At 41.8% G+C, this 21,970-nt stretch overlaps 2 protein-coding genes across 3 annotated transcripts in view; both read left to right on the top strand.

Annotated features, from left to right (window-relative positions):
- Positions 1–249: 249 nt before the first annotated feature.
- cfap263 (cilia and flagella associated protein 263) lies at positions 250–7,274 on the top strand (the record flags this gene model as incomplete). Its single annotated transcript, XM_079502255.1, has 9 exons — positions 250–344; positions 1,454–1,589; positions 2,780–2,941; positions 3,427–3,582; positions 3,993–4,103; positions 4,524–4,646; positions 5,054–5,164; positions 5,900–6,055; positions 6,666–7,274. 9 exons carry the CDS (start codon positions 250–252, stop codon positions 6,795–6,797), a joined length of 1,182 nt encoding a protein of 393 aa, XP_079358381.1. The 3' UTR covers positions 6,798–7,274.
- A 1,275-nt stretch (positions 7,275–8,549) lies between these two features.
- LOC306923096 (calcium-independent phospholipase A2-gamma-like) overlaps positions 8,550–21,970 on the top strand; it is a 39,956-nt gene continuing 26,535 nt past the window's right edge. Inside the window, exons 1-8 of one of the 2 annotated variants that reach the window (XM_079501111.1) lie at positions 8,550–8,688; positions 9,083–10,355; positions 11,995–12,144; positions 13,197–13,348; positions 14,183–14,277; positions 16,226–16,397; positions 19,613–19,670; positions 21,274–21,468. In XM_079501111.1, coding sequence (XP_079357237.1) covers positions 9,138–10,355; positions 11,995–12,144; positions 13,197–13,348; positions 14,183–14,277; positions 16,226–16,397; positions 19,613–19,670; positions 21,274–21,468 — 2,040 coding nt within the window. In that variant the 5' untranslated portion in view covers positions 8,550–8,688; positions 9,083–9,137. Of the gene's footprint in view, positions 8,689–9,002; positions 10,356–11,994; positions 12,145–13,196; positions 13,349–14,182; positions 14,278–16,225; positions 16,398–19,612; positions 19,671–21,273; positions 21,469–21,970 lie in introns of both variants that reach the window. The other variant, XM_079501110.1, reaches the window with a different exon arrangement.

The raw sequence follows: 21,970 nt of genomic DNA, 5'->3' as shown, positions 1-21,970 counted from the left end.
ACTTGACGCCGCTGCTCTGATCCATAGCTCTAATGGGTTGCAGAGCTATGGACCAGCGCTAGGGTTCAGGCTGACAGACTGTTGTTCAAGGAAACGAGGGCGCTGTTTTTATTTTATTGTTTGACGATGGGTTCTCAGATTGGTGTTAAATTAACCTGACTCCGCCAGATGGGGGCGGTATTGAGAGTCATGTTAGTTCTCAGTGTAGCCTACCATAGCAACCGTCAGTGTATACCTTAGCAACCAACAATGATGGAGGACGACATTGCTGAGATGGGAGAAGAAGTCCAAAACGCCACACAAGAAGAGAAAAAACGTCTTTATGAACGCGTCGAGGAGTTAAAGTAAGGACTATATAAGACAGTTCACTCTCCATATGGTATAGGCTACAATAATTTATTTGGACAACAAAATCCTCACCATATTCGAAGGGCTAAACCGCAAACTGTTCCACTTCCAATTTCACTTATCCTTACCTGTATCCTGGATTCCTGTATGAGTTCTCAATCCATTTTTTGAGTGGTGCAACCACTCCCTTGAGCTATGTTTGTGGCTGGGTGCCTGGGTGTGTCTGAGCATGAAAATAGCATGGTTGTTTTTCACCACCTGTGCGCAACCTAACACACACACACAAACACACACGCACATATTAACTGTATATATGATGATTTTGGGTGTACTGACAGTACAGTACAGTACAGTACAGTACAGTACAGTACACTACAGTACAGTACAGTATAATGGTAACTCTCATTTCTCCACCGTTTCGGACGTGGGGCGGCTCTCTGGAACCGGGCCGGCACCCTGGCTCTGGTCCTGTGGGTCTGGAACTTCCGGAGACCCCACGGGGACCCCCACACGGAGTTGCACCACTCACTTCACACGGGTGTGATTTTTTTTGTGTTGCTTTTCTGCCTAAAGTTATTGATAGTATCAAGTGAAGATAGACAGGAAAGAGGGAGAAAGAGAAGGGGAGAGACAATCAGCAAAGGTCGTCATGAACGGGACTCAAATACACGACGCGCTGTCAGGCCAGAGCCTATGTGGCATGTGCCTGTACCACTTGGCCACAATGTTATCCTGATTGGATAACATTTTTATCGTGACCTGAAAATATATTTTCTGTTGTTAATTAAGCAAAGAGCTAGGGAGAGCCCTGTCCTGTTACTGTACGAACACTCTATAATGATTACAGTATTAGAATAGAGCTAATATTTAACACTTATTTTAACATAAAGCATCACTTACACCACCTTTAACAGACTTCTGTCACGGTGCTGTAGTGTCATAATGTATTACAGATAGCCCTTGTCTGTTGTAAAGATCTTGTAGATTTGCAATTCGCCTATAATGAGATGCTCAAAATAGCACCAGGTTGAAAGTGGGTTCAAATGATAATAGAACATTTTAAATATACATTGTCCCACTGATTTTGTATTCACTCCCTTGCGAGGCGCTCCAATGCATTCATCCTGGCAGAGAACGACCTCTTTGAGCGCTTCATCAGTCGCCTGGATCCCAAAGAACTGCTTCCCCAGGATGCTGCTGAGACCCTGGGAGGACTGAGGGTCTCTCAGCTGGAGGTATTGGTACGTACATCCAGTCAGCGTAACTGGAAGAGTGGGCACATGAGAACTCTGGGCATCGTATTTAAAAACATATTATTGTATTTTTTTGTAAATGGGGGCCCGCCCCAAATATATCCTCATTAATTTGCTACAATACCTGTGGATAGCCAATCAACCCTTTTCATATCAAGGCCCATTATTTATTCAGCATTTGAACCACAGACCACCATTTGATGACATTTAGCCTCTCAGACCCAACACTTAGAATATTTTGTTGTTGTTGTATATGATTTTGTTCACAATTCCATGCTGTATTGATGTTGGTACCATTAGGAGAGAAAACAGGCAAACGTTGATCAAAATGACAATTCTTCTACATTCTCTAATTGTGTAGACTTTTCTTGTAATGTAAATTAAGTAAAGTTTAACTACAATAATTGAACTCTTGAGAGCGTAAAATAAAACCAAATTGACCTGTTTCTCAAGAGTTAAAACATAGGGTCTATAATATAGACCCTATGTTTTAACTAAATGATGTAGAGTTGGTGACCATATAGACTCTATATGGTCACCAACTCTCCATCATTTAGCTGGGGACCACCTGGAACCACCTTGAGGACCACTGGTTGAAAACCACTGATCTATAATATAAACAAGAAGTTGAATTGTAAATGTAGGTCTGATAATGATGTACAGTATCTTGCATGTGTTCATCATGTATGCTTTGCACTATTTCCAAAGCATACATTTAGGTGCCCACTCGACCTGTATCAGATCCAGATACATTCTTTGCAACATTCTCCTGCTCATGCAGTGGTGGAAGAAGTACTGTACATGTACTTTAATGTTTTTCAAAAGTAACAATACCACAATGTAATGTAGAAATACTCAGTTTAAACAAGTTAAACTCCTGTAATCAAAATTTGATTTGACCTGAAGTACAAAGGTATTGGCATCAAAATATAGTTAAAGTACCAGCTGCCTGCGGGAATACTTACTGGTGACTGGTGGTGTGTGTGTGTGTGTGTGTGTGTGTGTGTGTGTGTGTGTGTGTGTGTGTGTGTGTGTGTGTGTGTGTGTGTGTGTGTGTGTGTGTGTGTGTGTGTGTGTGTGTGTGTGTGTGTGTGTGTGTGTGTGTGTGTGTGTGTGTGTGTGTGTGTGTGTGTGTGTGTGTGTGTGTGTGTGTGTGTGTGTGTGCACGCGTGTGTCAGAATCGTGGAAGGAAGCAGAGAACTCAATCCAGCACGCCGGAACGCATGCAGCAGTTGACGATAGAGCAGAAATGCAGTGTGGCTCGAAGAGAGGTGGCGGACACACGGTCCGACCTGGAGACACTCAAACATAGCTCTGAGAAGACCCTGGAGCATTACAGGGTGATGACACACACACATGCACAGTTACATAATCTTACACACCAGCGTTCATTTACAGACATTTTTTTATTTAGTTTTAGTCATGCTCTTTGAAATAAAATTCAATTTAGTTTTAGTCACATTTTAGTCATCTGAAATGTCTTAGTTTTAGTCTAGTTTTAGTGGACTAAATATAAGATTTTAGCTAAAAAATCTACAGATGATTCAGTGTGGCATCAGAGTGATTTATACAGTAGCTTACTTGGCTGCATGCCAAAAATAGCAGATCTACAACGCACCGCGTTGTGAGTCCATCCATCCATCCATCTTCAACCGCTTATTTTTTCAAAGCAAGTACTCCAGTGATTTAACTCGAGCACACATTTGGACTTGGCAACAGTCACTTGTAGTGGAGTACTATGTGACCACTGAGGAGTATCTATAATTTGTACTCAAGGACTTATATGTTGAGTACTTTGTCCAATACTGCTTCCAATCCCCTGCAGGCCATTCTAGAGGAGGCACAGGTCCGTCTGACAGAGACCAGAAAGGACACGTACGAGTTTGAACGCGATGCAGCCAAACCTCTGAGGGAGAACAAAGAGGAGATGATGGCAGCTGAAAAGGTCCTCCGCTACCTCTTGGACAAGATGAAGACCAAGGTTAGTTGTTAGCTAGATACAGTATGTTGAGACATGCCAAAAAAAACACATCATCAGCGCCACACCTATACCATGATCACCCAAGCCGTGCTACTCATACGCTGAGTTGGCGGTGCCCGGGATCGAACCCCATGAAGTCCAAAGGCGAGAGCTCTACCGACTGATCTACCCGGAAACAAAATAATATCAAAAAAAAAAAAAAAAAAAAACATAATAATAGATCCAAGCTAATGCATGCAGACACACACACACACACACACACACACACACACACACACACACACACACCCCGCAATTATTTTGTGTTTAATTCTTTAGACGCATGTAGGTATGTACTGTACAAATCTATGTTCATGTATATGCAATTTTGTAAATACACTTGAATCAATCAAAACACACAACTAACGCAGGACAACCAGGTGGAGAAGCTTCGGCTGAAGAACCAGGCACTGAGAACACAGAGAAGGAAACTGCAGGTGCAGCTCCGTCAGAGAAGAGAGACAGAAGAGGACCTGAATGAGGTACGGACGGACAGGAAGGGACATCACAGCCAGCGAGGTCCAGAGGCTCCATATGAAGGGGACAGAGAGCATACTTTAAAATGTTAAGATTTTTCAAAAATCTTCAAAAATGTCATTTTGTAAATAGCCAACGTATAAAATATGATAAAGTGGTTCAAATGACTGTGATGCTGTATTAACACATTTTGCTGGGGACTCCCTGGAACCCCTTCAAGGACCCCTGGGGGTTACCCACTGTGAGAACCAATGCATAAGTTTAAGGGGTTCCAGAGAATCCAGAGCTAAATGATTGATAGAGTTTAAACTACCAAAGGCTAAAGTGATTCGATGCATTTTTTCAGTTGAACATATTCTGCTTTCAAATAAATATTGTATTTACTTATTTTGCGGCTGAACACTTTGTGATGTACATCCATCCAGGCTGAATTCCAGCACCAGACGATCAGAAACCGTGAACACGTGGGGAAGATTGACGAGAGTAACAAGGAACTGTTACGACTCAAATTGCTGTCTGGAAGCACCCAACAACTCACCTCCAACAAGGTAGCTCCATCGTATACGTTGGTATTGGGGTGCAAAAATACCTGATCTACAAACTGTTTATGGAGGAAAAAAATGGAGATACAAGGTTATTGTGCTAGTCAGGTTATTTATTATTGAGTTTGGTTTAACACACACATCAGCAGGTTCACAGTGTTTTCATGCGTCATTACACATATATATTCAAATTTAAAAACAGCAAAAAGTAGCAGATTGATAAGCTCAAAAGACGCATCACTTTGCAGCATGTTTCAAGCTTGTAGATCTGCTTGTGGATCAGATACAATGTTTCTGTCCAACATCAATTCTCTCTCTCTCTCTCTCTCTCTCTCTCTCTCTCTCTCTCTCTCTCTCTCTCTCTCTCTCTCTCTCTCTCTCTCTCTCTCTCTCTCTCTCTCTGTGTGTGTCAGCAAAAGAAGCTGCAGAGCGTAACGTGTGAATCACAGCAGCTGAGTAATGACATCGCCAACAGGAAGGATCTGCTGTTGAAGATTGAGGCGGAGACCGCCCAGGTCCAAGAGGTCTGTTACACACAGGGGTGGAAAAAGTACTCACATTTCTTTTACTTAAGTAAAAGTATCAATACTGCCATGCAGAAATACTCTGTTACAAGTAAAAGTCCTGTAATAGAGTATTAGCATCAAAATATACTTAAAGTACCAACAGTACAATATTTGGATCCGAGATGTAGGAAGTAAAAGTATTGAACATTGGAAATACTCAAGTAAAAGTAAAAAGTAAATATCTCAAAATTGCAAAATAAGTACAGTACTTAGTTACTTCACACCATTGCACATGCACGCACGCACGCACACACACAAACCCATTTAGACCTGAGGCCGAAACGCGGCACAAAGATATCAAATATCTAAATACTGAAACAAGCAACTTAAAAACTGTCTGGGGTATTCACGAAAGCCTGAGTAGATGATAAAACTACCCCAAACATGTTTTAAAGTGAAATCCCTCTAAGTATTGATAATCTAAACCTGCAAAGTAACTAGTAGCTAAAAGTATATAAAAAATAAAAACAAGTGAAATACTCAAGTAAAGTAAAAGTACCTAGAAATTGTATTTTAGCGCAGTAGTGTTTTTGTTTTTGTCGATGATGGTTTTGACACCCCAGGAAGAGTAGCTGCTGTCATGTACAACAACAAGCTAATGGGGATCTAAATGAACGACTTAGTTACTGTACTAACACTATGCCAGTGATAAAGACCACCTCTAACCTTGAACCTTGACTCCCTCGTGGTCAGGAGCTTTCAACGGCAGAGAGGCTGAACCAGAAGCTATGCAGTCAGCTGGCAGAGTACAGCGTTCCTGGAGTCCTGCAGTACATGCAGGTCAAGGACACACACAACAAGCTGCAGGGCAGCCTCCGCACCTGGGAGAGGAAGATGGAGCTGGCTGAAGTAAAACCTTTAATATAACATCTGATAATACCATCAGCGCGGACACACACACTAGTGTATATACAGCACATGAAACATTACATATTATTTTTTATTTGAATGCTGAAAAGTAACAGTTTGGGACATATGAGGTTTCCACCTGACAGAGACGATATGAAATATCTGTTTTTATATCACACACAATCTCTTACACTACACTGTACATATTAGATTAGATTCAATCTAATCTAATATGAAATATATATATATAATAATATATATATAATATATAATGAAATATATTATCTGTATTTGATATGATCAGCACAGACATAGCCTGTCAAACTACACTGTACTAGTGTAGTACACACATTTGTAAAAAGTAGAAAGAAAGGTTGGGAACATTTTCTTAAACCACTAGACTAAAGCCGTATACTTGGGCATACGATAAATAGTGAAAATAGGCGAGTTCACAATGTGAGGCGATGCAACGCATTGTGAGCTTGTAGACAGGCTGTTTTTGTAAAAAGTATAATGCAGTTTAAAGGGTTTCTGCATGAGGCACATTTTTTTAAACATTACATCTTGATTGATTGATTGATTAATTGTGTTGTGTTGTGCTGTGCTCCAGATGACAATGAAGACATCTAGCAAGTCCTGGAATCATCAGAGGATCTCTGCTGCTGCTGCAACCAAGGCTGAGGCTTTCCAACCATCAGTAAACCTTCCAAACATAGTCACAACCACAACCATATCAACCTAGCATGTACAGTACTGGGGAAAGGAAACAAGATGACAACGTGTGAAAATAGCAGATATACAACAAGCTCACAGCGCTGCACATCGTGACATGTTGTCAGCTTGTATCTGATACTTTTGCTATTTTTGAAAACTTTTGAAACTTCTTTGGAATATTTATAAAAGTTTGTCATGAAAGTCTAAATAGACTAAATATTGTTATGTGGCTGGCTATATATACCTATGTTTGTCTGGGTAAAAGATGACTTATTCTATTAATATTTCATAAATGAATCCTGATGTTATTTAAAACAGTAATGACAAACATGAAAAGTAAATCTTTGCTGGAAACATATGGTAAAATAATAGCTTCTATCTACCATTGTTGAAATAGGCTATGAAATAGAAATATACAATATATTTTGCTTGCTGTGATCATGGAAGAATCTGTGGTTGTGTGGTAGCCTACCTCTCCAACACCTTTAGATGGCGATAGAGACCAGTTGGAACTGATAGAATATAGTTAAGTACTCTATTCATATTCTTCACATAATAGACTCTACATAAAGTTTGCGGGTGTTTGTCTGGACCTTCAGTGAGTCACTCAAGCATCCCAGTCAGTCCCCACCAACATCAAGGTCACAGCAACAGGAGAGGATTTTTTTGGTAAAAGGTGTTTGCCCCTAAAAAGGCTGTTGTGTTGGGAGTTTCTAACTACTCCATAAACTCACTGCAGTGACAGACCCCTCATCCTCACCCGCGATGAAGAGCAGCTGCTGCTGCTCTTCATCATGCAGTGCAATGATTGTTGCTCATTGTAAAGGATGTGTATTTGAAGCCATTAAAATATATACCGTTTTCATTATGGTGGTCAACCTCATATGTTCAGGTTGGATCAAACAGACAGACACACAAACAACGCTGATGAAGTTGCTATGTAGATAATATGTAAACTCTAAATAAACAAATACATAAATAAAATATCTATACCAGTTAAATATGGGCATGGTATTATATTTATTTATTTATTGTATATATATATATATATATATATAGGCTATATATATATATATTCTTTTTTTTTCTTAGGCAGATATTGTACTTTTTACTCCAGTAATAATTTGAAAACCTTATAGTTTATACGTTTACATTTTGTATTATTATTACATACATTTTAAAATCATCGATCTACATACAAGCTCATATAGATCTATTTTGAAAATATTTGAAGCAATACACATTTAGATAGTTAAAAGTTGTGAAATGGGACTACCGGTAGTCTATTTCTTTACTATCTTAAAGGGCGCGTTCGGAAATAGCGCACTGAGCGCACTGTGCAATGCAAACTAATAGGCGAGTGCGCTCCCGCTGCGCATTTCCGAACGCACCCTATGTTTCATTCAAAAAGCACTCATCACAGCTGAGGAGGCAGAGAATCCCTTAACCAATGAAAATGTTCCATTCTTAGGGACGGGCGATAGGCAACCAATTACAGGCCAGACAGATGATGACGTGCAGAGCCATAGAGTAAGACAGAGTTACGACAACTCCGTTCACTTCATGGGGCCAGTCTGTTCTACATAGACTTCGATTGAAAAGGGACAACCGGAAGTTTACGGAATGCATTGGAGTCTATGGGCTGGCTCGTGCGAGTACATGTACCACGTGACCAGGCTGTTTTCTGCCCCCTCAATGTCGTAACTCTGTCTTACTCTATGGCTCTGATGACATGAACATTCACCGCCAATCCGCCATTCTGGAAAGAAACTGTCAACAACAACACACGTTAGTTCGTCTGGGTGACTGTGGAATGTGAATGCATGCTGTATATTTATACATTCACCACTATCTGAATTATATTTTAATGAATGGCGAAAAGGAATATATTCCTTGAAAAGCTCCCATGAAGAACACTGGTATGTTGTTCATCAAGTTCTCTTTATTCAGTTGTTCTTAGCATGGCTGTCTAGCTGACTGATCTCTGACTCTGCAGTTTGCTAGCTTAATGCTGATGAATGTGAAGTGCAGTTACATAACGGCTTATAGTTGCTTGTATATTAAATGTCAAACACAGTATAAAAGTGCGGGTTACAAGGAGAATATCAAGTATAAACTTGATTAATGCTAGCTATCCTGTATCATCACCATCATTATATTTTATAGCATTTTGTTTTCATTAGCTTCTTTCACTCATGCTTGCATCATATTTCTTTTTTCTCCTGTTCACCAGCTTTATGAAAAGCAAGAGTGTGTAGTAGATGACAGTTGACACACGTGACCTCAAAGACCTAAAAAAGCAATGGCTTACAGGGGGGCTCCAGAGACCTGGGTGCTGAAAGTGAGCAGAGCCATTGACTTGTGGCACATGCAAGCTCAGAGGGCGGCTTCATCACTTCCACTGTCTACTTTGCGTGCCCCCCATTACAGGCTTTACGTAAGACAGCCTGCCATCCACGGCTTTGGCTATCTCAGGTGGAAGCACGTCCAGAACCCGCGGGGTCGAGGACGGAAGGGCTGGCTCTGCAGAGCGAGTCAGGCGAGACAGCGGCTTGGACTGCACACTAGTTCCTTGTGTTTGAACCCCTCGACCTCTCGTTGGTCCGTGGGTCTCAGTCAATACATGGCACGTTTCAGGAACACACTCGACAGCGTCTCTAAAGCTGTCAGTGCTGTCAGTACCCAAACAGAACTTTTGTCTAAAATTGCTAGACTCAAACCCAATGCTTCCCAACTGAGCAAAGAGGTTGAGACCAGCCTTGAAGTTCAGCCAAAGGCTGAAGAGACCACAACCATACCTACTCTCAACCACCCTCCTCCCACTGTTACAACACCATGCACACAGACACCCACCTCAACTGTATCTACTACTACCACTCCGACTCCTCTTCCTGCTGCTACACTTGATGTCAGTACCACTACCTCTGTACCGAACTATAATGCTGCCCAGGAAACTGCCACTCCGAACGGCCGCAAGCAAGGGGAGAAAAAGCTGCGGCGCGTTCTTCACGCTTCCACTGTCAAAACGAATGCTGCCACACAAGTGTCGGAAGAGATTATTAAGCAGTCATCGCCAAATGGAAGTGAGACCAGCATAGCAACCATTTCCAAACCTGCCACCGCCACACAACAGCTCTTCCACCCCAGCACCTTCTCAGCCAACCTGGATGAGACTTACAACTACCTGTCCCATCACATCAACGCATACTTCAGCAGCAGTACTAAGACGGATGAGAAGAAAGTGGACAGCGGTGGCAAATCATCCATCTCCTCCGAGTCCCCGGGCCAACAAACTAGTGAACTCGTGCAAGTGTCCAATACCTCGGCCTCAGAGCCTGCTGCTGCTACGAGCGCCCCATCATCACATAAGAAGGGCATAGGTCACTCTGTCCAGGCCTTTGTAGGGAGCTACATTGCTCCCTTGGTCCCCAAGTTCAGGACGGCCGAGTCCAGACGTGCTGCTGCGAGTGTGGAGGAGAAGATGTCGGAGGACGTGCAGGAAAAACAGCCTGTCGAGGTCATGGTCACTAAGGAGCAAAAAGCTGCAGAGGAGAAAGCCAAGAGACTCCTCCTGCAAAGAGAAAAGGTATGTTGTCTGGCGCCGGGCGGTACGTTCAGATTAGGGCTGCACAATTAAATAGCAGATCTACAAGTTCACAATGCGCCATGTTGCAGCGCGTTGTGAGATTATAGATCTGCTGTTTTTGGCCAAGAGATTTTGCGTAGAAGCGGAAATATGGAGGGGACCAAGTATAGACTCCCAGGGGTCAATAAACAAAACTACAGGGTTTAAGTGGATAATGGAAGTAATATACTACACTGTTTTTAGGTTTCACACAATTGTGTATTTTGTGAAACTCAATGCAATTAATTTAAATTTCTCCTCAGCATTATACACTTATTATACAGCCGCATAATATCATACAAGCCATCTATCAGCATCCATCAGAGGTAGATGAGTTCACAAAGAAAAAATGTAACTCATTAAGATATGGCTCTGATAAGCATAATGAGCATAAGATAAGCATAATGACAAAGTCATGAATATGATGAAAACATGTCCACCAAAGTATTACAAAATTAAGCAAAATAATTGGGATTTTTTTTGTTAAGCCATAATTTTGCTGCCATACGTTCAGAGTCAGACATGTAACCTTGTGTGAATTCAGTTTGCTGCTTTTGTATATAAACTAAGGGATATGCTTGTTGTTAGGTGTCTGTCTGTGTTCCATTTACTTATCTTGGTCTGTCTTTGTCACTGTACTGATGCTGATAAAGTATGAACAAAACATAAATGCGAGGGAGGTGAAACATGATACTGTAGGTCATGGTTATGGTTATGCCTGAGTACAGGCCAGAACATATCATGGAAATGTTCCAATGACATGGGCTTAACATGTGATGTCAAACCATGTGACTCATTACTGTGTGACGTGTGATGCTGTAATGATGCACTGGCTGGCGTGTTCAATTCATGGAATGTTTAACCAAAAATAACCCAGTTCCCAGAAAGTAACCGAGGCCTAAACTGTTGATAAGATATTGCATGTACTTTGGCTATGTTGTATTCCATGTGGTAGGGAGATATGGACGCACCTGACCAAAACCATTAGTTAATAACTATATTACAAATACAAACTCTTTACATATACTGTACGCAAAGCAATGTTTATTTTCAACTTCAGGACCTGGCAAAAGGCAAGGTCTCTTGAGAGACACAGGTAAAGATTCTGAAAGAAATCAACATTCAGTTTGTGCGCAGCACAAAACACAATACTGCAGCAGAGCCGAATCGACAACAAGGGCTAACAGGCTGAAGGACAGGAGTATTTGTCTTTCAGATTCAGAATGTCCGTGACAAAGACTTTAAAAGCTCACTTAGTCATTCACACCAAGTACTATAACTGTAACGATATATATGAAGATAATTATAGTTCACTTTTCACTAAATGTATATTGTTATTGTATTATAGTGCTCTGCGTTTGAAAGGCCCTAAAGTGTCCAGTTTCAAAGGTTTTCTCTTATGTCATTCCAGGCTCTGGCTGCAGCAGATTGAAAATACAAACAAATCTACTAACCGAGTTTACAATTTTTTGCAAATGTGTAATTGTATGTTTAATTTTTCATCTATGCCCCCCAGTTAAAAAAAAAACCCATATATTTATTTTAAAAAAAGAGGCCCTAACTGGTTTCTGTTATGTGGTTGGTATTTGATTCTTCTTAGATAATTGCCAGGGTGAGTGTGGACAATCGGACCCGGGCCCTGGTCCAGTCTCTTGGGAGGGCCTCAGATGTAAGGGTTTACACCAACAGAGTGGAGGACTTCAGTTACCACCTGATGGAGTTCCCAGAGACCCGTGGCGTGGCAGTCAAGGTGAACTTTTAGGATGTGTTTTCATTGTAAATGGGCAACAGCCCTAGGCTTTAATAGCACTGTCACAGTTATTACATAATCGCCTAATCGCAAAGATGTTTTTGCATAATTGTCATAATCATTTACATTGACATTTTTTCAAACATTTTCATTTTTCAAGACATGTTATTTCCACTATTCATGTTACGAATCTCCATTCATAATGTTCAATGACAGAAATGCAATTCAATCGCTAACCGCAATTATTTGAGCGGCGATTAATCGTCAAGTAAAATGTAATTATCCTGACAGCCCTATAGGCTTTAACAGGGCATCTGATTCCTTGATCAGCATGTCAGAAAATCTCAACACCTTGTGGTGTCAAGAGGACACAGTTATAGAAGTACATGGTTTTGCTGTTGCCTTTTAAAACGCATACATAATAATCCTGTCGTTGGTTGCTAGCATGAATCAGGAATAGCTTTTGTTTGTGTGGAAGTTGTCCAATGCCAGCCTGAATTCAAATTTTTGTTGTGGCAACAGAGGCTCACATGCTGCTGCGTGGAGCTGCTTAATGTCACAGCCAGCCTGCTATACAGTATGCTGACTCCCTTGAACGTTCATCTACATTACAGATGCCCTTATGTGCAGTGGCCTGAGTATCCCATTGAACACATTGCATATTTTAATCAAATTCTGCCTTCACTTGTCTGAGGGACTTAGATCAAAGCCTAATAGGTACTACGTGGGGAGAATTTAAAATACAGTAGGTCATTGTATTTGTATGCACAGGCAAAGCACTAATTTGCAGTAGGAGCAATCACTTTATACATTTTCCTGCTGACACACTGTGTGTGTGTGTGTGTGTGTGTGTGTGTGTGTGTGTGTGTGTGTGTGTGTGTGTGTGTGTGTGTGTGTGTGTGTGTGTGTGTGTGTGTGTGTGTGTGTGTGTGTGTGTGTGTGTGTGTGTGTGTGTGTGTGTGTGTGTGTGTGTGTGTGTGTGTGTGTGTGTGTGCGCGCGTGCGTGCGTGCGTGCGTGCGTGTGTGCGCGCGGCTGTGCATATGACATTCAGGAGAAAGTGATCCCGTGTCTGCTGCGTCTGAGACAGGCCAGTGACCCGGGTCTGAGGGCCGCGGTTCGAGAGGCCCTCACTCTGGTGGGATACAATGACCCTGTGAAAGGCCGGGGAGTACGGGTTCTGACCATAGATGGAGGAGGGTTGAGGTACGGGTTCTGACCATAGATGGTCAACTTTTGGGGCATGGGGCGTGTTCTCTCCTTGCGTCATCAGTGCCCATAGCCACACCCTAGGTGGGGTTGGCAAAAGGGCCTTTCTGTGTGGAGTTTGCATGTTCTCCCCTAGAGGGTGGTACCCTCTCAAAAAACATGCAGGAATCCTGGTCTCTAAACTGCCTCCCCCTGGCCAGCCGGGGCACCTGATGGAGGGGAAATTAACTGGTTGGAAACTCCCCCCTGTCAGGTGAAAATAATCTTGGACTCCTCATGCATTGAAGGAAACATGAGTTCAGTCTGTTGCTCTCCCCAGGTTCGCAGAGGGAGTGTAGCACCCAGGAATACACTAGACAATTGACACTGGGTGAAAGAAAAGAGTTACAAAAATCGTGGGATAAAATAAAAATAAATCATCAACCATTATAAAAAGGGATATTTCACTTTCAAATTACATAAACATTTAAAAAATATATTAAAGATTTGGGAGCAATACTGGTGTGCGGATGTTTATTCTTCATACACCATTGGGCTGGGATGTGAGTGTCTTTTAGATGTTTATCAGCTTCTCTCTCATCTTAATATGTTTTATACATTAAAATAAGTTTTGGATTGCAGTTTTAATCATTGCTTATGACCTACTTGAGTTTATATTTGGCGGTATAATCAGCCTACTGAAGAGAATTCAATACACAATTCAATTCTGTACAGAAACGACCATATCGTGCGTGCGTGTGTGTATCTCCCATGGAGTTGTGAGTGTATTTGTATCTTGGGATGTGACTGAACTGTTGGTGTATTTCTTTGTCTCCGGGTGTAAACTTTCAGGGGACTGGTTGCCCTTCAGACTCTGCACAGACTGGAGACGCTGACAGGGAAACGTATTTACCAGCTGTTTGATTACATATGTGGAGTCAGCACAGGTATGTTGGTGGGCCTCCTGCCCTACTTCTTTATGTAAAGTAAGAAATAGTGTAAGTAGCCTTTGGATTTAACGGTTCCTGAGCCATGTGGCACATAGGTTAGGAGTGTACACATTACACAACATAAACATACTGTATGTAGTGTACAGTGTACACCAATGGTAACCAACGTTTTCAGGCCGTGACCCCCCCAAAATAATCCTATTTGTACTGGGGACCCCCCACCCTGACACGCACTTGGAATTGTAGGAGTTGAGACATTACATTTTGTTTGAACAGATAAATATTGTGAAAATAGCAGATCTAATGTGAGCTTGTAGATCAGCTATTTTCTAAATCCTTTCTTCTTTCTAATATTATTTGACAATTTTGCCAATGTTTGACCAGTTTTTATAGTATAGTTTGTTGATTACTTTTGGTGCAGAATGGTATTTTTCTTTTCATTATTTTGTATGTATTAAAAAGGGTCCTTGACCTTAAATTGACACTTTACAGTCATCTGAGGACTCTGGGGAGGGGTTAATTTAACGCTGAGAGTGTACACTCCAGAGTTACAGACTGAAGTAAGTGTTCATTTGAATGAATTTGTACGCTCTCAGAGTTAAATCAACAGACAGGATATATATTGTTGTATAAACTATATTTCAAAACTGGACACGCCGGTAGCAATCTCCCATTAACCCATTTACCACTGTGTTCTTGTCTGGTCTCAGTGGCCTCACTGACACACTAATCTGAATCTGGCTGGACCATAACAAAGCCAAGGCCATTATTATTTAAGCAGTGTTATAGTTTTAATCTTCAACAAATGCTTTATTCAGACCATTTTCTGTCAGCTATTTGTGTCCTAAGTATTTTTACTTTTGTGGATGTATTCATGTCATGACACGTACGCATGCACGTGCGTGCGTGCGTCCTCGCCAGATTAAATTATATTTGCAACATTGATTCAAAACACATCTGTGCCACATCGGGGCTAGCGCAGGCCACCCAAATCATTCTCCTACCCTTCATCTATGTTCTCCATGTTCTGCCATGCCAATGAGGGCAATGCCATGGCCTTATTTCTTTATTTAGACATGACGACCGCGCAGAGAGTGGAAGTCATGCAGCACATGTTTACAACGGGAATCGAACGTTGTTGTGATGAATTGCTGAGAGAATTTATTTCACAAAAGCTTTGCAAATATAGCGATGTATAATTTTCTCTTTAAAATTACATGATGACTGGGTGTGAATACATTATGGTAACACAAACAGAACATCACTGCTCTGGCCATGATAATCACATCCACGGGCTGGGAATGGATGAGCCCAGTGTAATGATACCCTTAAGAGATAATCCATCAAGTCCCTGTCAGTAGACCTTAGGGCTTGACTAGCCGAGGGACGAAGAGGAGGATGAGCTTTACGTTGCTGCTATGGTTCTTTGTCAGCAACTATACCTTTTTAATGGCGTCCACTGGAGACGTGCTGAATTTTCTGGACTCCCTGTTGACAAGGGCGTGTTTATAACTAATTAAGACCTGCTGAGCCCGATTCTACAAATGCCTATTAAATCACACATTTTCGTAATTCAAAAATTGCACAAATGTTTTCAAACACTTGCAAACAGTTTTCAATTTATTTTGGTTTTTTATGCCTTTGGCTGACAGGAAATGGGGAGAGAGAGAGAGAAGGGTAGTGACACGCAGCAAACGGCAGCGGTTCGGGCCAGATTCTTAATTTTTTCCTAAAAATGCGGATGTACAAGCTCGGCTGTATATATCTGCCATTTTTGAATAACCAACGCTAAAATCCAAAATGGCACGGATGCTTTCCCGGTTTTAACGGGTTAAAAAGGCTTCCTATTGTCTCTCAATCATTTTGTGTCTGCGTTTGCGTGGGTAATTGCGTGTGTGTGTCTGCCTCAGTGCACATTTATACACATTTTATGTCCACTCCACAGGAGCGATTATGGGCTTCATGCTGGGTGTATTCCAACTCCCGCTCAGTGAATGTGACGATCTGTACAGGAAGCTGGGCTCTGACGTCTTCAAGCAGAACCTCATCGTCGGCACGGTGAAGATGGGCTGGAGCCACGCCTTCTATGACAGCGAGGCCTGGGAGAACATCCTCAAGTCAGTTCCACTGTGTGACATAATGTCAAAACATCCTCAAGTCAGTTCCACTGTGTGACATAATGTCAAAACATCCTCAAGTCAGTTTTACACTTTATTATTAGAATTTAGGACTGGGAAATTATGGGCAAATTCAAATATCATATTTCTGACCAAATACCTCGATTTTGATATTGTGGCGGGATGACTATTCACAAAATATTTACACATTCAGATTTTTGATCATTCATTATCAGTATTGTTGCCTATTGTACCAGCTCAGTGCTCTTGTTAGAGTGTCCGCCCCCGACACTTCCCCGAACACACACCCCGAATTTCCAGTCTCAGGACGAGACTGGAAGTTCGGGGTTCGATCCCCAGCCGGGTCATACCAAATCTCATGTCCAGGGGGTGTACTTGTACATCAAGCTGCCTCATGGAGATACATTTTTAAATAGTTCAGCTAGCCAATCTACATCGACACTTTGTGAGCTTGTAGATTGGCTATTTTTTATTTTATATTTATTTTTGGAAAAAGCAGTGCAGTACAGAAAGCATTTCTCTTAGATATAAGACAAGGACATAAGTGCATTTCCCCCCCTCGTCCCCCTTCATCCCCCCTCCAAGTGACTCCATCTCCAATGTCTCTGTATAGTCCTCACTTTCTTCAGATGGAGTACATCATCATCAAGACAACACGTAACAGGGGCAACAGGGCAACATCACTTCAGAGTGTACATTACATCAAGACAACACGTAACAGGGGCAACAGGGCAACATCACTTCAGAGTGGACATTTCATCAAGACAACACGTAACAGGGGCAACAGGGCAACATCACTTCAGAGTGTACATCATCATCAAGACAACACGTAACAGGGGCAACAGGGCAACATCACTTCAGAGTGGACATTTCATCAAGACAACACGTAACAGGGGCAACAGGGCAACATCACTTCAGAGAGGGCAACATCATCATCAAGACAACACGTAACAGGGGCAACAGGGCAACATCACTTCAGAGTGTACACTTCAGGGGGAGAAAAAGAAAAAAGAGTGGGCAGAAAAAAAAGAAAGGACAATGACAAAAATCAGGAAACGAAAGTATATACATTATTGCTGAGGGGAACAAAAACAAAACAGCTTTGGACTTCGACCATGAGAAGAGGAAGGGTGATTTTTACAAAGATCATAAAGCAGGCAATTAGGACCAGTGAGATCACACAAAGTCTGCTCTCAGTGGGGCAATGTGTACTATCCAGTTGTTCCAAATTTGGTAGAATTTGTCTAGTCTAGTTCTTAGGATGTATGTTAATTTTTCCATTTTGAAAATATCCAGGACTATCCCGTGCCAATCGTCCATTGTGGGTGTGATTGGGGTTAGCCATCTTCTTGTTATTGACTTTTTGCTGGCTGCCAGGAGCACCTGCAGTAGCTTTGTGTCTCTCGTCTGGTTGACATTCAATGTGGCCCAGGTACAAGGTTGTGAAGTTAAAAGGTATTGGAGTATTAAATACTGAACACAGTGATTTGTGAATATTGTTCCAAAACACCCTCAACTTGGGGCACCCCCAAAATATGTGAAAGTGGTTGGCTTTCTTTGCCCCACACTGCCATCATCACCTTTGTGTTTTTCCTGATACGGGGTCTTAAAATATCTAATAATATTTTTCCAACGATGCTCTCTCCAGTCCATAGAACTGGTTGAGGTAGACTGGAACTCCCAGATCCCTCCCCATACTTCCTCTGAGAGTACAATTCCCGCATCCCTCTCCCATCTCTCTTTGATGTACACCGTGCTTTCATTTTTAGCATCTGAAATGGCACTATATAACTCAGAGATGGATTTGCTTGGCTCCACTGTAAGGGCTGACTTCAGTATGAAAAAGAACTCGGATTCAACTGCAGAAAACTCTTTGAATTTACATTCTTGATTGATATAATGCCGCACCTGGAGATATCTGAAAAAATCAGTCCGTTCCAAACCATGTTTGACCTGTATTGATCTGAAACTATCGATTTCATTTCTTTGCATAAATGACATGTAAGTTGTGACATCTTTCTCTATTCATGATTTAAATCTTATGTCGCCCGGCCTCTATTTGGGGCAAAATCTCTATCGAAAGCACACCATCTGAAAAGTTTCAACATTTCTTTTAAACCACATGATCTCACTACCTTTTGCCACACAGTTAACGTATGGCTTATCCATGGATTATTGATCCTCTCTAATCGGTCAGCCAAACCCTTGTCACCTATTACAGCCTGCAGAGTGAAATCAGTAACGAGACCAAGTTCTAACTCCTTCCATCTAGCCTTATACCCCCTATTACTCCAGTATAGCAGAGGAGTTATCTGTGCTGCATAATAGTAATTTCTTAAACAGGGAAGAGCCATGCCCCCTTTGTCCTTTCTCAGTTGTAGGGTGCTATATTTAATTATTGTTTTTTTTCCCTTGCCATATGAACCTAGAAATCCATTTATCCCATTCTCTGAATTGTTTATCATCCACTTCTACTGGGAGATTTCTAAAGATGTAAAGTAAACGGGAAGAATGTTCATCTTGACTTGAACTTGACTGATCTTGAGTTCAGGCTTAGGAAGGGGATTAGGTTCCATCTATGCAAATCAGATTTTATTTTCATCGATATGGGACCATAATTAGCTTGCCTCAACTTTGAAGGGTCTTTCGTCACATTTATTCCCAGATGTTTAATTTCTTCATTGTCCCATTTCAAATCATATTTTTCCCTCAATCCCCTTGGGACATTAAAGTTTAGAACCATGACCTGTGTTTTAGAAGTATTGAGCTTATAACCGGATAGTTCACCGTATCCTGATAATAGTGACATCAGTTCGTTAAATGACCTCTCAGGCTCCCCCCTAAGTACACCAGGACATCATCCGCGAACATGGCGGCCTTGTGTTCGATACCCCCCATATTTATGCCTTTGACGGCTTCACTCTGTCTTATTAATTGGCCTAGGGGTTCGTAGATTGGCTATTTGAACTAAACTCAGCACACAAAGTTCGGAAACTTAACTTTGGTCCATTATTTCTCCATTTTAATAATACCAATTGGTATTGTATTTGATATCATTTTAATCATTGACTAGTCACCTTTACAACAAGGTATAGTTTGTAATGATCGGGCGTCTGTGGAATGAGCAAAAGGAAAGCGTAAATCAAAGTAGTACACCCATGCCGTGTAACATCACCCTTTCATCTCCTCCACAGAGAGAGGATGGGCGCTGATCTCATGGTGGAAACTTCAAGAGACCCCAACTGCCCAAAGGTGAGAGCGTCAGAAGATGTTCTGTCTCGATGCTACCTGTCTGTCGTCTCTTGGTGTAGCACGGCCCTGTCAGCCTGTATCCCAGAAGGTCTATAATGAGGTTACAGAGAAAGCCTGCCGGCTCTGTCTCTGTCTGATTGCACCACCCCTCGCTCTGATATTACTTGGATGTGCATTGTGCACGGAAGGGGTTAATGCACTGTAATGCTTCATTTGACATTTGCTGAAAATGGCAGATTTACAAGCTCACAAGGCGTTGCAGCTGTGACTCCTTTAGTTTGAGAGTGTAGATTTGCTATTTTTGGCACCCAGCACGGCCGTAGGACAAAGCAAAAAAAAAACAATCATGCTTCAGCCAGCCTGCCTGCAAAGCAAAATGAGTTGTACTGGTAGGATTAGACTTGATCTTCTGGAGCTGGAGGTGATATTTAAATTGATTCATTGCCAAGCCGACCACTGTGTTTTTTCTTTCCTGTGATATATTTTATTGGTGTCGATGCTGGAACAGTAGAATATAAAGCAATAAGCCCTGAGAGGTTGTGGTTAAAGTGATGTTAGAACAGCTCAGGGGCATTGTTAGGGCCCCTGTGCGTTCTAAAATCACTGCAGACCACCTCCTTGCATGGCTTATTGCTTTTATGAAACCGTTTCCAGATATGGCAACGTGAAAATCATAGACATGTTTTACAATTTGACTACAAGGAGTAGTCCCCAACTGCCTACACAGAAAAATAAAATCACACTTTTTGGCAAGCCCATTCCCCCCTCACACTTGGGCATCTCCAAGCTAGCCCTTTTAATCCTTCGCGTTGAAATACCCCAAATAAAAGTGGTAATGTAACTGTCTAAATTTAGAAAATCACACTTTTTGAAACAATGTGTTTGCTGCTATTATACTGATCACAGTGGTCACATGTACTGGTATGTATGTGAGCATTTCGACCAATGCTTAGCCAATCATACTCATGGACCGGAACTATTCATTTTATGAAGGGGACGGTGTGCATTCCACTTTTGTTATATTTCATCATTAAAAGAAGTTGAATTATGTAATGTACATTATATGCCACATCTGTGACGTCTGTGACCATGTGACGTCAGCAGAGGATAAAGCTTAAGCTCAGGCTTATATTATATATTCCCTTCAATCTTTAACCCTCATATGTCCACTTGCAGACTTGCGTGACCTGCCGTTTAAAGCACAATGTAAAGTACTTGCATGGATTTAAAGCTCAGTCGCCACGACAGATTTCAGTCATTTGGATTCCATAGATCCAGTAGGGCAAAATCCGACCGCCACTTCTGACTGCGTTGACAACCACAGCGAAAATAGCCGTTCTACAAGCACTTGTAGAACTTTCTTCACCTGATTGGTAGTATGTAGAATAGCAGGAACAATATCCCCAAAACATCATCATTTCTACATAGTTGTGTTAATTGTTAAGGAAACTGCGTGCGTGCGTGCGTTTGTGTGTGACACATAATAGGACTTGGCCATGCTCATTTTTTCAGGCGTGAACTTTCATTTTGCTTTAAACCATGGAAATGCTACAGTTTGTGTTCTAAAAAAAAACATCAGTTGACGACATGTGCCGTCCTGCAGGTGTCAGCAGTGAGCACCATAGTGAACCGGGGCCTTCCACTGAAGGCCTACGTGTTCAGGAACTACAGCCTCCTGCCAGGCGTGCGCTCCCACTACCTGGGAAGCTGCCAGCACCAGCTGTGGCAGGCCGTCCGCGCCTCCTCGGCCGCCCCCGGGTACTTCCAGGAGTTCACCTTGGGGAACGACCTCCACCAGGTCAGAGAAGAATCTCATTCACGAAAAAAACAAACAGAGGCTTTGATTGTTCACACACAAACAGAGCAGGGGTTGTACAATAATTAATACCGAGACTGTGTCTCGTCAGTGGCTTAATGAAAAGGAAGGGATGTCCGCACACTGTTTCTCTGCTCCTAGGAAAATGCTTTATTAAACAACGTTTCGACCCTTGTGGGTCTTCGTCAGGTATGAGTACAAAACATCAAGAGGCGTATTATATCCAACAGCATATGGGCAGGTCAACATGGAACAAGCTCTGTTGCAATGAGGACACAGAGCTTGTTCCATGTTGACCTGCCCATATGCTGTTGTATATAATACGCCTCTTGATGTTTTGTACTCATAACACATATATATGTCATCAACAAATATAAAATACCATGGGCTCTATTTTCGTCAGTGCTAAACCCCTTATCTCTAAACTTCTCTGCCTGTTTTACTATTACTAGAAATACAAGGAATTAGAGGGAGAAACGGTATC

Source organism: Electrona antarctica (genome assembly GCF_951216825.1).
Source record: "Electrona antarctica genome assembly, chromosome: 5".
Classification (NCBI taxonomy): domain Eukaryota; kingdom Metazoa; phylum Chordata; class Actinopteri; order Myctophiformes; family Myctophidae; genus Electrona; species Electrona antarctica.
The sequence above is the reverse complement of the archived record's forward strand: the minus strand, read 5'-3'. Positions and strand labels throughout refer to the sequence as shown.